Source organism: Podarcis muralis, chromosome 2 (genome assembly GCF_964188315.1).
Source record: "Podarcis muralis chromosome 2, rPodMur119.hap1.1, whole genome shotgun sequence".
Classification (NCBI taxonomy): Eukaryota; Metazoa; Chordata; class Lepidosauria; order Squamata; family Lacertidae; genus Podarcis; species Podarcis muralis.
Window position 1 is genome coordinate 101,244,676 of NC_135656.1, and position 16,186 is coordinate 101,260,861.

A 16,186-nucleotide genomic window follows, 5' to 3' on the forward strand; every position below is an offset into this window, starting at 1 on the left:
ATTGATGTCTCCCATCAAATGTCAAACTAGTACTTTCCAAACTCCTCTTAACTTGGACCACTTCACTTGAAGACACCGTGTGCTGCCAGACAGACATTAGAATGAGTTGTTAAACACAGCACATTTGTGTGCCACAAGATGGAAGTACACTTCGGCAGCCTTCATACGTGGCTAAAGTCCTTGGGTGGTATACCATGGTGGCTTTGTGCAAGCGCTTCTGCTTAGGCAAAGTGTAGCATCAATTTTTTACCAACCCTTCGCTGACATTCCATGCTCCCCAAATCCCCATGCCTTTTATGACTTTGCAAAGAACTCCTTGGTAAAACCCGAAGGGAAAACAATCAAATATGAAAGTTTTAAATAGAATCTTATAACCTTGCAAATCATCATATTATTGGAAACAGCATTATCCCGAATCAGACCGTTGGGTCCATCTGGTTCGGTATTATCTACACTTAATGGCAGCAGTGTTCCAAGTTTTCTGGAAGGGATCTCTCTCCAAGAGATTGAATCTTGGAACCCTTGCGGACAAAGCAAGTGTTTTACTAGCGAGCCACAGCCAGGGTCAGCCCACCCATCAGGCATGGTGATGCAGCCACCTCAGGTGATAGGACCACTGCGGCAGCAGTTCTAGCCTCCAAGGAATACATTGCCTGCTGCTGCTGCCACCGCCACCATGACAGCAACAGCTGCGGCACGCTCACAATGACTTTTGATTCCTACTTCAACCATCAAGGTTGATTTGAATCCCCACCCCTCCGCTCCTGATTTAGATCTTCACTCCCCTGCCCTGGTTCTTTATGTAGAGCTTGACTCAACCCTTCTACCCTGGCAGCAGGGAAGCACTATTCTGTGGTTCACCTCAGGTGCCAAAATGTCTTGGGCCAGCCCTGGCAATAGGTCTTCATCTTTAACTGAACTTGGGGTGGGGTGGGGAAGGTGGAGTGAGAAGATGCAAGGATCTGGAGCTAGACACCAAGGCAGACTTCAGGAAAAGGTTAGGGAGGGTATTTCGAAAGGGAAGTTGTCTGTAGCTTTTCGGAAGCACACCCACCCCGCAATTTGGCTGCTCGTCTGTTCGAAAAAGGATGTTGCTCTTGATTCCACAGAGGAATAGGACTGGAAGGAAGGGTGTTAACTTTTTTGCTTAAATCCCTTTCCTTCTGAAAACAAAGCATAATCAAACATGTGTATGAGACTGACGCTTTAATTTTTTTAAAAGAAGGGTAACAACAGTCAGATAAATGCACTGCCTTTGATCCAATTTCTCTTTAGAGAACGTAATGAAAAGGATGTTCTTGTATATCCTATCCCCTAATTTAACATATAAATCACTCACAAAAATATGATCCAGATGGGCTCCAATGAAGGAAACCAATTAACTCACACTGCCTTACCATCTGACACATTAGCTGTGATAATAAAAATACAAACAACATGGTCAAACAATAAGGTTCTGTCTTACATCTGACATTTCCAATTAGTTTTGTTATTCTGTGAGCTCTCCCCCAACCCTCCACGAACAGCCTTAACAACAAGCATTTTGTTTTCCAGCAAATGCACATACAAACTCCGTGTTTACAGAGCAAACTCTGCGGATGAAGCAGATTTGTCTGCATCCCCCAGTGGGGCAATCCTTGGAACTAATGCACACTGCATACCGTCCACATCTGGTTTCTCAATTAGGTTCAGATCACATTTTGCTTCCAAGTGCTCCGGCAGCAGAACGGTGCCAAACCTGGAGGACAAAGTACTTGTGGGCACTTCACAAATGTTTGACCTGTGTCTATGGGCCACCACAGATCAGCAAGCCATCACGGCTGCTCTTGTTTTCTTTTATGGGTTTCCTAGAAATGCAGCCCCTAGCATGAGGCAAGACCCTATTTGGCAGGGAATTTTCACTGTCAGGTAATTAGCGCTGCAACAAGTCCCTGCAAGCTGAACTACAATTAGGCAAAAATGCTGGAAGTACACAAAGGCAGTTCTTCTACATAATGCGTTGGGGGCCTGGCTCTGGGAGGTGTTGAGGGAGTAGCCTAAAGAGCACAGCACAAACTTCTTAAAGAGTTGTTCTCAAAAGTTGTTTCTTGGATGGTGAAATGAAACTATTTTTCTCTATCCATGTAACTGTTTTACCTCAACTATGCATGCTAGGTCTCCTGCCAACCTAGCTGTTTGAAAGCACAAAGTGCAAGTATATAAATAGGTACTGCTCCAGCGAAAAGGTAAACGGTGTTTCCGTGTGCTGCTTTGGTTTCGCCAGAAGCAGCTTAGTCATGCTGGCCACATGCCCCCTCGGCCAGTAAAGCGAGATGAGCGCCGCAACCCCAGAGTTGGCCACGACTGGACCTAATGGTCAGGGGTCCCTTTACCTTTATGTATGCTAGGTACTGTTTTTTCTTTAGTCTCACATACTCGTTTATGTAATGCACTCTGACAATTAATCCTCGCATAAGTGACATGTTTGCATCCTAGCTGTGCGGAAGGAGAGCAGCAAGGAGAGAAGCCTGTGAATGGGTTCTCCTCACCCCCCCCCCTCGGAGGACTGTCAGAGTATACTTTTCTTAAAATTACTGAACTGAACAGAATCCCTCCCGTTTTCAAAAGAAACATATAATCCTAGTTCAAAAAGAAGAGAAAACATCATTAACGAACCAAGTTTTCAAGAGGAATACATAATTGTGAGCAAGTCAACCCACACCAGTGATTCTGCTAATTATCTAAGCAAAGCCAAACGTCAGTGTTTCATGACAAACCATCAATGATGCTCTCTGCTTATGCAAAACCATTCCCTCAAAGAATATACTGTCAAGCAAAGGAAAAATGTGGCTCAGTAATCATCTCTCAGTACCTTAGAAAGTTGAGGGCCTAAAAGCTCAACTTGAATACAGTATCAGCCTTGTTACACAAATATGACAAGAGGGAAAATCGCAGGGTTGTAATTCTAGTCTAGGTAGAAAATGAGTGCTGCCTGGTGATCACTGACACAAAAAACAGGCACTAAAACTTGCTGAAACCATCATCAGCATCATCAATAGAGAATTTAGTAGCATTGTACCTATAAGTGTGGCAAAATGGGGCTATCCACAAGCAACATAGAAGTTTCTGCATATTCCAGGTTCTGCTCAGATACAAACACATGAACACAAACATACATGTATGTATACACACACTTATAAATTGCAAGAACAAATATACAAGAAACCCAAATGGCTTGATGAAATCTGAGCATGCACTGCTGCAAATGCCACTTGTTGCATATCAACCTTTAGGACAGATAGAAGTGGCTTAGCAAAAAGAAAAAAGAAAGCCTTGAGGGCTGAAGCAAGAGGCTCATGGGCCAGAGGTTCTCTACTATTAGTATATATAGGCATCAGCTGTGGAGCAGCCACTATGCTGGGCATAAGACTTTGAGTCAACTGCCGACCAAATAATCCCATATATCTCCTGTTTATTTTAAATTGTAACTTCAGAACAGCAAATGAAACCTTCAGCGAAAATGCAACAGCAAAACACCAGAAGGAAACTCATGGGGAAAAGAGCAAGTTAATACAATCTGCAAATTCCACTTCTGACAATTCCACCTCTGACAAGTCTCATATTAAAACAATACACTTTTCATTAAAATGCGAGTGCACTTGGTTTCAACCAACCTCAACTGGGAATCTCCTTCCATTGATGCTGTGCTCCGAGCCGGCTGATCCATTGCTTTGACCCCAGTGAAACTCAACTTTCTCGGCTTTAAATCTGCCTGGTAGCCCAGCACCGCTGATGAAATAATCATCCTTTAAGAGGATAGCAACTGAAAGTAGAAGAAAAGGGGGGAAAGGAGAGAACAAAATTGAAAACACTTCTGCCATTGATGTCAACCATACGTCTGCAGTTGTTTACATGGCAGCTATGTCCCTGGTTCAGGAATTCTTTGGGGTACAGATGAATGCATGGAGGGAACTCATAGAGGTCACAGCTGCAGGTTCTGGCCCCTGTTCATTCATAGGGTAATGTTGGTAAGCAGCCTAAACACATGGGTCCAAAGAGCTGAAGGGTCTCATATGTTCAAACAGGCCCCTAGAAAACGTGCTTTCAAAACAAGTGTTTTCACATGTAGGCTCCATGAAAATGGGAGCTTTGAACACATTGAGGTTGTGGTCAGTGGCACGACTCTGACCACATCCTTCAGGCTTGCATATGCACCCAAATAAACACACTATCAAGAATTCAGGCTTAAAGGCTCAGGTGTGCAGTTTCTTATAAAGTATAGGTAATTAGCATATTATGCTTATTTTACTTATGTAATCACAGATTTGGAACTCCCTGATTATTTGCATTAGGTAGGCTTTTAGACTCTTGCTAAAAAGCTATTTATTTCAGTAAGTCTATCCAGGCACATAATTTAGTTATGTATACTTGTTTTTAATATCTGCTGATTTTATCTGTGCATTATCGATGATAATTTTATATTGTTTTATGGATACCACTTAACACGATTTCTTTTCTTCCTTTTATTAAAATGTTCAAATGTTTTTTTTAAAGACAATCAATGAAATAAAAGATGACAAGTATTTCTGCATTTCTACTGACCGCCTCATCACCTCATCTAATGCCTTCCAAAACTGTACTTGGCTTTCAAGCAGCTACATGGCAGAGCTTTCAATGAGACTTTCCTTCTCGAGACCTCAACAGATATCAAAGTTTTTATTAAACCACAGATCCATGACCTTATGCTCAATGATATTCGACAAAATGGCATTTCTGTAACTCCAGTATGTTAGGTCATTTAGTGCCACCCATATAACTGTCCAATACAGATATCTATTGATAACGCCTCCTAGGTTGGCACCACTGGCAGATTTCATCCACATATTTAATCAAAGTGGAAGATCAATATACACACATCTCATTATTGCTACTGAAGAATCCTAACAAATTCTCTTCCTTTAGTGTGAAAATTTAGTGTTTATCACAGCCCTTCAACACTTTCTTCCCCTGGAGCTAGTCATATAATTACTCATCTTACAAGCCTTCTGGTGTTACTCACGTGAAGCGGTCAAGGCTAGTAAAAGGGGCTGCAGTTTAGTCCCCCTCCTATAGTCATCTGGGCTGCTCCTTCCCCTTCAGAGTTAGGGTATGACATGTGAAGCAGGGAGCATGTCCTACACAGGTAGGCTTCCCATGTGATTTAGAATCCTGATTGCCCAGCGTTCTCAATCCACAGGGCGCCTCCATTTCTAGAATAACCTTCCCACTCCACCTTGTTCCTGATGTGGACTTTTACTTCCCACTTCTTCCCTGGCAGGTAGGAGGATGCCATTTTGTGGTTTGCCTCAGGTGCCAAAATGTCTTGCGCCAGCCCTGGTTATCCCTCAACTTGGCAGGTTGGGAGGGAGCTGCATAAATATGGGAGTGAAGCTAAACTCCTGCAACCAAAAAATTTGCTTTTTGTGCCTGTATTTTCTAGACTGCATGGTCACTAGTACTGTACCAAGTGGCACAGTAATGAAATCCAAATGGTCTAGAAAGAATATCTGGTTATCTGGCATCATCTTATTTGATGAAGCTGATGTTCAAAAGCCCTACTAGGTCAGGGCTGTCAAGTCCACTATCCTGCTCTCACACTGGCTAACCAGAAGCCCATGGAAAGCCTGCAAGCAGGACATAAGCACAACAGCACTCTCTCCCACTTGTGTTACCCAGCACCTGATACTCAGAGGTATATCTCCCTCCAATGCTGGAGGTAATATACAGCTGTCATTACTAGTAGCCAGTCTATGCTGTGTTAAAATTTGACTGCATATTACATTGTTATTTATTAAATTTATTTTGACTGTATATTACATTATTATCATTTAAAAAGCACCTAACATACTAGAAACATTTCAGCATTAGAAATCCTCAAGCTTAAATATTCTTGGTTCCGGTGAACCAGAAAACATTAAAGAGGGAAGCATCAAACAAAGCAAAACAGCCCAATGAGGACTAGGCGTGCTGAGTGACCAGAAAATGCTTACTGACTGCTGGAAGGAGATGGAATGGAGTGTCCTGGAAGATGGCATGGGTGGCTGACTGGAAACCCAAACAGGAAGCAATCCACACTGCAATGTTTTGTTGCAGGACCCAGGTGTTATTTTTGAACACACACCCATAGGATCCAGCTGTTGCTGAAGTTCCTTATGTTAAAAGTTGTGTCGCAGAATCCTTTCCTCAGAAGTCCCACAGTGCTTAGCCAGACCTTCTCCCTGGGATTTCAGCAGTGCTATTTTTCTAGAAAAAGAGGTGCCGGAACTCACCATGAACACCTCCCTTGTTCTCTTATAATGGCAATAGCGCCCACCTGAGAGGTGCCAGAACTGAGTTCCAGCAAGTTCCAGCTGAAAAAAAGCCTTGGGTTTCAGAGTCAATCTCTGTGTTTGCTTCAATACTTGGTTTCCAGAGGGTAGAATCTATAGAATCTATACTAGCAATTAATTAATCAAGTGTCTTTTTCACCCTGCTATTCAGCCAGAAAAGGATCCAAGAGTGTCTTAAAAGGTAAAGGTAAAGGGACCCCTGACCATTAGGTCCAGTCGAGGCTGATTCTGGGGTTGCGGCGCTCATCTCGCTTTATTGGCCGAGGGAGCCAGCGTACAGCTTCCGGGTCATGTGGCCAGCATGACTAAGCCGCTTCTGGCGAACCAGAGCAACACACGGAAATGCCGTATTTAGGTAATTCTTTACAAGGGCTATGAGCAGGGGCAGATTAGAAATTACAGTTGCAAGCAGATGCATAGATTCACGCAACACAGAAATCCCAGGTCAATCATTTGTTGTTATGACTCCTATGCCTGGTCCCGCCAGTGTTGCAAAAAGTAGAACTTAGCAAGCAGGTATGTTGGCTAAGAGCAGGACTACTAAGGAGCTCAAACTGCATTCCTGCATCGGGGCTACAGTGCAAAATGAGTCTATTTCATCCGTTTGCAAACATGATTTTCACATGGTTTTATCTCTCCAGTGAACGAGTCAATTTTCATTAATAGCAGCTAGCTGCATTAACAAGCAGAGATAAAAAGCTGGAGCCTGCTTGGCTATATCAAAGGGCACTTTGCATGAAACTCCACCACTCTTAATTCAAAGGGATCTTTTCCTATATTTGAGCTTTCCAGCTGCATAATCAACAAATATACGTGCCTGTGAGTATGCATTGGCCAAGGGCTTTAGGAATAAAATGATTGCACAAAACCACACAAACACACATTTTCTATCTCTCTCACCCACACATACACGGTTTCTCTTTACAAACTTAATCCACCAGTCCATTTGCAAGGTGCAGTGGTGATGTGCCAAAAGGACGCAACCCAGCACTTGCGTCAGCCCCAATAAAATGAATGCACCCATACCAAGTTTTGGGACTGTGTTTGGTTTACTATCCTAATTGGTGGGTTCATTAGACATGAACAAATCTGAGTAAAGGTGAGTGGGTAGCGAGAGGCACAGGAAGGTTTACCTATGTAGAACTTTCTCAGATGTTGGTCTTTAAGGTGCTACTGGAAGGAATTTTTTTTGTTTTTTCTCAGATGTATGAATCTCCAGTGACAAACAATGTCCAGAAAGGCTTTTTGGCCCCCAGGGATATTGAACTTCCAATGGGTAGCAGCAGCAGCTCATTGATACACCTCCAGGAAGACTGTTCATTCGCAGTGGTTATATCTCATAGTGCTAACATTTTGTTTGGGTACCTGCATTCCCTTCAATGCACTAACAAATTATTATTACTATTGGTAACCAGTAAAGCTTGCAGCTTTAACCACCCCATTCTGCCTTAACAGCCATGGGTTTTTGGATTAGCAATGGGTAAACAATTCTCCTCAATGTCACTTTCAGGGACGTTTCTATGTGTAAAAACCAAAAGATATCTCACGGTGTATAGCAAAGGAATGAAATTTTTAAGGAATTTTTTAAAAAAATTCTTGGTGCCGCCGCGTGGCAGGCATATAACTACGAGCAAAACTGATTTCATTGCGCTTGCAGTGGCGCCTTCAACTGTATGTTCTGTCTCAGAGACTGCCCAATACCTCTCTATTCAACAAGGCTTTTGCTAACCATTGTTAGTTTTGCCTGGTAGACGAAGGAATGCTGCATGTTGTTCAGCATTGTCTTTTTCATGATGGTCTTCAGATTTCTTGTTCACCGCTTAAACATTTTTTAAATGAAAAAGCAATGTATAAATTTTCATATTAAAATAAATAATAACAATAAATAACAGAACGGTCCGCCAAATGGATACTGCAACTGAACCAATTTCCAAGAGCTTTCCTGTTCTGGAGGTCTTCAAGCCTAGAGAGGCTACTTGTTGGGGCTGCTCAAACTCTGGATTTTCTGCGCAGAGCAGAGGATTGAACTAGATCAGGTGTGAAGAACCAGTGGCCCTCTGAATGCTGCCAAACTACAAACTCCTGCCATTACTGTTCATTGGCCATGCTTGCTGGACCTGGTGAGAGCTGTAGATCAGCAGCAACATCCAGAGGGGCAAAGGTTCCTCTGCCCTGGATGAGATGATCTACAGGGCCCACTCCAATGCCATGATTCTATGAAATACGCCATCTGGGAATGGGTCAGGATTGATGCGACATACTTTTTAAAAAAAGGAATGTGTGGTACCAATATTAGGTGAAAAATCAGGAGGGGGAATTTGTACAAGCACGATGGTCTGTGCAATAGGGAAGGCAGCTAAAGAGGTTTTTTAAAAGGTGACATGTTTTATGGGCTGTCCCACAAGAAAGCAGGCTCCCGTGAATCTGTTACAAAGCACGGCGGGATTCAGCTGCATTGTATAAATATTTGATGGTATCTAAATCATTTATGGCTCTGTCAGGGGTCATTTTACTTGCTTTGGATTAATAATTAAAAGGATAATTAGGAGGATGTACAATCTGAAATGTTCATCTAATTGTTCATTTTACAGTGTCTCTTACTAGGCTGTGCAAGATCTCAAAAACACACAGGCATGCACACACAAACCTACTTCTCCCTTTTCCAGTAACTCTATCCCAACAGTTTTAAGGTCATGAAACTCTTCTGGAGCAGCCATGGTTATGATCTAATGCCGAATATCCACGCGCTATGTATCATTTTGATGTGTGTGTGCGCCAGGTCTTACCTGGGCTCGTTTGCATCACACTAAACTATGGTTTGGTGTGACGTCCAAAGGCAACTACTGCCCTGGTACTGGTCTTACATAAGTTGCAATGTGAGTTTCCTTTAGCTGAAGAGTGTGGGATATATGTTTTACAATAATTGGTAAAATAAAATGGACATAAGAAAATTTGTAAAGTTTACACACTATCTCTCTATTTAACAAAACATTGAATATAAAAAAAATCTGACTTGATAGTTAATATCTAAAATTTAAGCTGCAAATTTGCATATCCATAATTCAATCAAAATCTCACCCCCAGCAAGAACGGCTTGAATTCTGATTAGTAAAAACTGAATGCTAGTTAATTTTGTCAAGATTTAACCACTAATATCTTTTAAAATTACCTTGAAACTTTTTTACTTTAAAAATGATGACCTATAAAACATGCTGGCTGTTGCAAACACGGCAAAGACCGTAGGTATTTCCTAATGAAAGGGAAAAATCAAAGTATTTAAACATTGTTTCCGCTTAGCTGTAAAGCGAGTGGATCCTTGCCAAAGCACTAAGCTTCCATTCCTATGATATGTAGAGTGAACCTACAACCAGTCCATGGAAGCATTTGGCAAGGATCCTCCTCACATTTTGTTCTTTAGTTAGTGAAGAAAACCACAAAGCTTTGCAAGTATATAATCAGGAAATGTTTCCGATATCAAAGCTAGAAAGATAGCTTTAATTATTACTATTACACCTTATTTGTACTATGGTCATTTAAACAGTCACAGATGGCGTGGCTGCTCATCTGACTGCTGGTCAGCTGCATTGCTGGAACTTATCAGGAGCAGTGCTGGATTTACATATAAGCAAAACAAGCTAGAGCTTAGGGCCCCACTCTCTTGGGGGCCCCAAAAAAATTTAAAGAAAAAAACCCCTGGATGTACATTTCCAAAATATAAATAAAAAACAAATAAAATAAAACCTACATACAGCAACAGTGAAGACAGAAGTGCCTGGCGTGCTCTGGTCCATGGGGTCACGAAGAGTCGGACACGACTAAACGACTAAACAACAACACAGCAACAGTGGCAAATGGCTTTAGATACCTATTACATCCATAAATTATCATATACAGTGGTACCTCTAGTTACGAACTTAATTCGTTTCGGAGGTCCGTTCTTAACCTGAAACTGTTCTTAATTAGAGGCGTGCTTTTGCTAATAGGGCCTCTTGTTGCCGCTGCGCCGCTGGCACACAATTTCCGTTCTCATTCTGGAGCAAAGTTCTCAACTTGAGGTAACTCTTCCAGGTTAGCAGAGTTTGTAACCTGAGGCGTTTGTAACCTGAGGCGTTTGTAACTCGAGGTACCACTGCAGCATATATTCAACAAAGAAAACAGCGACAATTTGTTGCCGACAAAGGACAGCTGGACATATAAAGGGCCCCATTACCTTCAGTAGCTTAGGGCATGAGTAGGCAAACTTAGGCCCAGGGGTCAGATCCGGTCCAATTGCCTTCTAAACCTGGCCTGTGGATGATCAGCATGCTTTTTACATGAGTAGAATGTGTCCTTTTATTTAAAATGCATCTCTGGGTTATTTGTGGGACATAGGAATTTGTTCTCCCCCCCCCCTTCAAAATATAGTCCGGCCCCCCACAAGGTCTGAGGGACAGTGGACTGGCACCCTGCTGAAAAAAGTTTGCTGACCCCTGCCTTAGAGGGTCTGGAAAAAAGGAGAGCTGGTGTCCGCACCCAACTTTCTTGAGTGTCTACAAGGCCACCTGGGGACACCCACCCTGTACCAGGCCTTCCCTCCCTTACGTGTCCTCATGCTTTGATTTACAGGACAGCATCAGTGGACAGTTGGAAAACAGCTGTTTTGATGGTTCCACGATGCTCTGTGGTTGTGGAGGATAAAAAAGGTGGGTGGTTCATAGGCATTTGCTGCAGATGGTCCTGTTGCTGCTCTTAACCACTATGGAGGGGACACTGATATCAGGCCCCCACACTTGAAGGCACTTAGCCATGAGCCCACCTTATACTGAACTTAGAAATGAGAATCCATGTCTCCTTTCCCCCGTTTAAGTTATTTTTCTTCTTGTCGTTGTTATTGTATGGAAATTTTACCAGGCTTTGGAATTCCCTATTTAAACATGTTTACATGACAACCTTTCAAACCTGGAATTTTCAAACTTCATCAACCTACCACCTTAGAAAAGAGATTTGTTCCAGTTTTTTTATGTGTCTGGGCAAAGCCTGCCAATATTTTTTAAGACCTTCTTTTTCCATCCATGCTAACATTACTATCTTAAAGTTCTAACTCTTTTGTCATACCCTAACCCCCAAGTCTGTATGCCTGCATATGGAATTGAGTCCCATTGATTTAATTTGAACTTATTTCAAAGTAAATACGTTTAGGGTAACAACATAATAAGCAATCTTACTCCAGTGCACCTTCATTATTAGTGGTTTTAATTTAGAGTTCTATTATGGCTGTATTCCCTAACATCAGATCCAAGCCCTTATCCTCTGGCAAGGAGAAGCACATAACTACATTGCTGAAATGCAGCAGCAAATGGCATGTTGCTGTGCTACAGCTCACTGGACCTGTGGTAATGTTGTTGTTGCTTGCCAGGAGAAGTTAGGCTGGTGAGGTACAAACGCACCAGTGGAGCCAATCTGGTGCTCCTGCGGGAGCATTAACACTGCACCAACCTCCTCACCTCATCTCCTGATCAGGGCCGGATTTAGGTTTGATGAGGCCCTAAGGCAGGGATCAGCAACCTTTTTCAGCCGTGGGCTGGTCCACAGTCCCTCAGACCATGCGGTGGGCCAGACTATTTTTTTTTTGGGGGGGGGGAATGAATTCTTATGCCCCACAAATAACCCAGAGATGCATTTTAAATAAAAGCACACATTCTACTCATGTAAAAACACCAGGCAGGCCCCACAAATAACCCAGAGATGTATTTTAAATAAAAGGACACATTCTAGTCATGTAAAAACACACTGATTCCTGGACCGTCTGCGGGGCGGATTTAGAAGGCAACTGGGCAGCATCCGGCCCCTAGGCCTTAGGTTGCCTACCCCTGCTATTAATCTCAAGGTCACGGGTTCAAGCCCCATGGTGGGTTGGACTAGATGACCCTTGTGGTCTGTTCCAACTCTTTTATGATTCAAAAGGCAGTGAGGACAAGTTAAAAATAAAATCAAAGTGCCAACTTGGTACTGCTGCAGTGAAATCACTGAACCATCAGATCAATTGGGGGGGGGGGTAGAATAATTGCCAGTTATGTCCAAGCCAGTATTGCTCAATGCACACAGCAGGGACATGGACTTCATTTCACATTGCTTAGGGGCTAAGAAAAACCTGCTGCATTGACCACAGTCCTGCAATACCTGAAACACTCGATAAGGGTAAGCACCTTCCTTAGCTCAGTTCTCACATTCTTGATGCCTTGGGATTCCAGAAAGCCCCATGTGGCTTCACTAAATATTCTCTTTGCCCTCTCACCCTTGTATAAATGGATGTTGGACTGCCTATTAAAATTCCACTGCAGAAAATTTTGCTGCAAAAAAGGACTCTCGCCAATACAGATGCAAACTCTTCTGGCACGTAGCAGTAAACTATTTAGTTGGATTTTTATTAATGCAGAAGTTTCTATAAATATTTAGAAGCACACACTACATCCAAATAGCAGTTTCTGTAATTACAAAAGCGGGGGGTGGGGAGCATGCAAACATTTTGAGCCTACAAGCTCTATATGGAAAGGAAGCTCAGGGCTTTGCTTGGAGACCGGAAGTGCAAGCAAAAAGATCTAAAGCATTACAGACCTTAGGAGTGGAAATCTACAGCTATAATCTTATGCGCAAATACATAGGGGGAAGTTTCACTGAACTCAGCAGAACTTGCTTACGAACAGACCCAAAGAGAATTGTTCCACATAGTTCTATTCACACAACATAGTTATGAGGAATGAAAGTGGGGGCAACGGAGGGACGACGACACATGCATATCCTATATTCTAATACAGAACTAATGCACACACATTAGTACCAGGAGGCTTGGGGGTTTTTTTTGGGGGGGGGGCTAAGACTTCAAAAACTGCCCAATGAGAACTGAGCATATCAGTGGCCACAGAATGCTGAATGTTTTGGGACTGGAGAAAAAGCTTCCATTGATAAGGAGTCCATACTGTCTTCCAGTTATTTATTTCTGTATCAGCCACACTCTTATACTCACAACTTTTCCCCTATACATAATTCTTCTCTCATGAAACTTACTTCGTTGGTCTTCTGTTAAATAAGCAGAACAGGAAGTGACCTTGAATTTTATCATGAAAAAATGAGATATTTATTTTAACAACTAAAGCTTTTCTCTTTTCACAAGTATAGTTAGCAGTAATCAATAAAGTAGAACGAAATAATAATAAAAAAAGATTTAACGACCCACATTAAAGTTTTCTCCCTTTCACTGCAATTCAGTGTATACAATTCCTACAAAGTATACTTTGGTTCCGTGTGCTTAATGGTGCAATTCTATACCTGTCTACTGAGCCTACTGCTGAGTTCAATGGGGTATGTTATCCAGCATCCACCCACCTGGGAGTAAACCTCATTTATCTCAATGGGACTTATTTCTGCAGAGACAGGTATGGGATTTCACTGCAGTTTTTAGTATAAACAACTAAGCAGCTGTTGCATCTAATGTGAAAATCTTTTTTTCAGATTTAGCCATTTAAGAGTAGCTTTAATAATAAATAAACATAAAACCTCTGTTTAAAAAAAATACTAACTCAGGATAGTGACTTTTTTAATTGTTTGACCAACCTATCTCTGTATTCCTAAAAGCCACTGCTTTCTCCAGGCAATAGTATGGGCGACACAAGAGTATTTTGCCACATGGCTTAAGCCCCTTGTGGGTCACTAACAAGGCCAGAAGCATCTTGTATTAAAGGTTTTACACCTGACAGCACAGGAAACTGAGTGCGACTGAAGCACTATGACGAAAACCTATGAATATAACAATGAAAGAAGCAAGCAATAACAATGCTATCTTTAAAAAGCACAGGGATATTATTTCTGCCTGTTTTTGGTTTTTTAAATCCCTTAAGATTTCACAACTATAGACAGTTATTTTGACAACCACCCCCAACTTTCAGAACATCTTTGGTCTTTTCATTGTCTTACACTCTTTGATATTGGGTTGCATAGTCTTTCCCCCAGGTCCTTATATGATATAAAGATTAGCAACCTAACTAGGGATATATTTACAGTAGAGATTGGGCATCATATTGAGAATCAACTAGAGAAAAACAAGAAAAGGAGATCTTCATAACTCCTATTCTGATGTTCACTCCTGCAATTAAGAACTGCATAGAGCAAGACAGTAGAGCCACACTTGCTGACCCCATCCCTTTGTTGGAGGGAAACCTCTGTAAAAAGAGAGCCTTCCATAGGGTTCCAATGCTCCCATAGGGAGCCAGTGTGGTGTAGAGATTAAGAGAGGTGGACTCGTAATCTGGGGAACCAGGTTCGCTTCCCCACTCCTCCACATGCAGCTGCTGGGTGACCTTGGGCTAGTCACACTTCTCTGAAGTCTCTCAGCCTCACTCACCTCACAGAGTGTTTGTTGTGGGGGAGGAAGGGAAAAGGAGATTGTTAGCCGCTTTGAGACTCCTTAAGGGGAGTGAAAGGTGGGGTATAAAGTCCAAACTCCTCTTCTTCTTCTTCCACATCATGCGTAACACACACACAAACACACAGCACGGGATTCGCCCGGTACATGTCCTTTTCCCAATGTGTGAATGGTGATGGGAGTCAAGCCCAGTAAGGCAAAGCTGATGGAGTGGGGCCAGCAGGCATAGCCACACGTTCATTCTCCATGCAGTTCTTAGCCATGTGGATGAATGGCTGGCCATATAATTATGGCCTTTATAATTAACTATGAATGAAAATGCAAATAATCAACCATAAGAAAGTAATCATGCAGTCCTCACCAGTTTTCCCGGTATTTTTCATCCATGTCTTGTTAGAGGATTCATTATCAAAACCAACCAGGTGTATTTCTTGATATTCTTCTCCAACATGTGCCTGATGATCTACGATATCTATGGGAGACTGCTGAGTTCTTCCGCAATCCACGTTTGAAGTGACCCAGTGCTCAGGACCATATGCACCTGTTTCAAAAGAGGAAGGACACTTTGTAGTGACGGCTCAGCCAAGATGGTAAAGTTGAGTTATGAAACGAACACACGACATAAATTATCACCGTATTTACAAAGGTATTCTCCAGCTGTTAATATACTTTGTATCATTATTGGAATTTCGCTTCTAAGAACATTCCACCACCACTTCTTAATTAGTTTAAAACTTTTATCCCACAGAAAGCCAAAAATATGCCTACTGATGGAGATCAGAACCAAAGCCATTTACAAATCCAACTGATGAGCAGACATTTTGTTACAGCTAACAAATATTAAGGGGCGGAATCAACTAACTAGTCCAGCAAGCAGAAGCCCACATAGGGATATCTGCTGGTGCAATGGGGCTTTCCCTCTCTCCTCCCTCTGCATGCCCCCTCAACTGACTTGGGGGTTTGTCCGGATAACCCCAAGAACAACACACGGGAGAGGGAAAACCTTTCAATCATAAATGCATAAATGTTTGCACTGACAGAGCAATCTCCTCAGCGCTATGTTGAATCCCGCCCCCCCCCCGCCATCAAGAGTCAAAAATAAGGGGGGGGGGGAATACTTGGGACTTCATTTTAATTTTAAATGTTTGTTGTTGTTTCAAAACTATATAACAGCAATAAATATAGATATTTTATTAAGTTTGTAATCAAGACATTTGGTTGCAATGGAATCCATGTATTCACTGCTAAGTGCTAGAAGGTTTAGAGCTAACGGCTAGCTTTTCTGTCCATGAACACTCAAGTGAAGTTTTAATTGAAACTGATCTTCTGCTACAGATTTCAAATTAATTCTTTTTTTAAGTGTCTCATGCTCCAAACACCATTGTCTTGCCAAACAACAACAGCCCTATATCATTAGGGGAGGAAATAGAATGCTTTTTCT

General features: G+C 42.1%; 1 protein-coding gene across 4 annotated transcripts in view; it reads right to left on the minus strand.

Moving 5' to 3' along the window:
* PTPRG (protein tyrosine phosphatase receptor type G) overlaps positions 1-16,186 on the minus strand; it is a 538,165-nt gene that overhangs the window by 245,601 nt on the left and 276,378 nt on the right. For all 4 annotated transcript variants that reach the window (XM_028719555.2, XM_077925092.1, XM_077925090.1 and 1 more), the window contains exons 3-4: positions 15,107-15,286; positions 3,654-3,802 (exon numbers count right to left, since the gene is read on the minus strand). In XM_028719555.2, the coding sequence (XP_028575388.2) occupies positions 3,654-3,802; positions 15,107-15,286 (329 nt within the window). The remainder of the gene's footprint in view (positions 1-3,653; positions 3,803-15,106; positions 15,287-16,186) is intronic.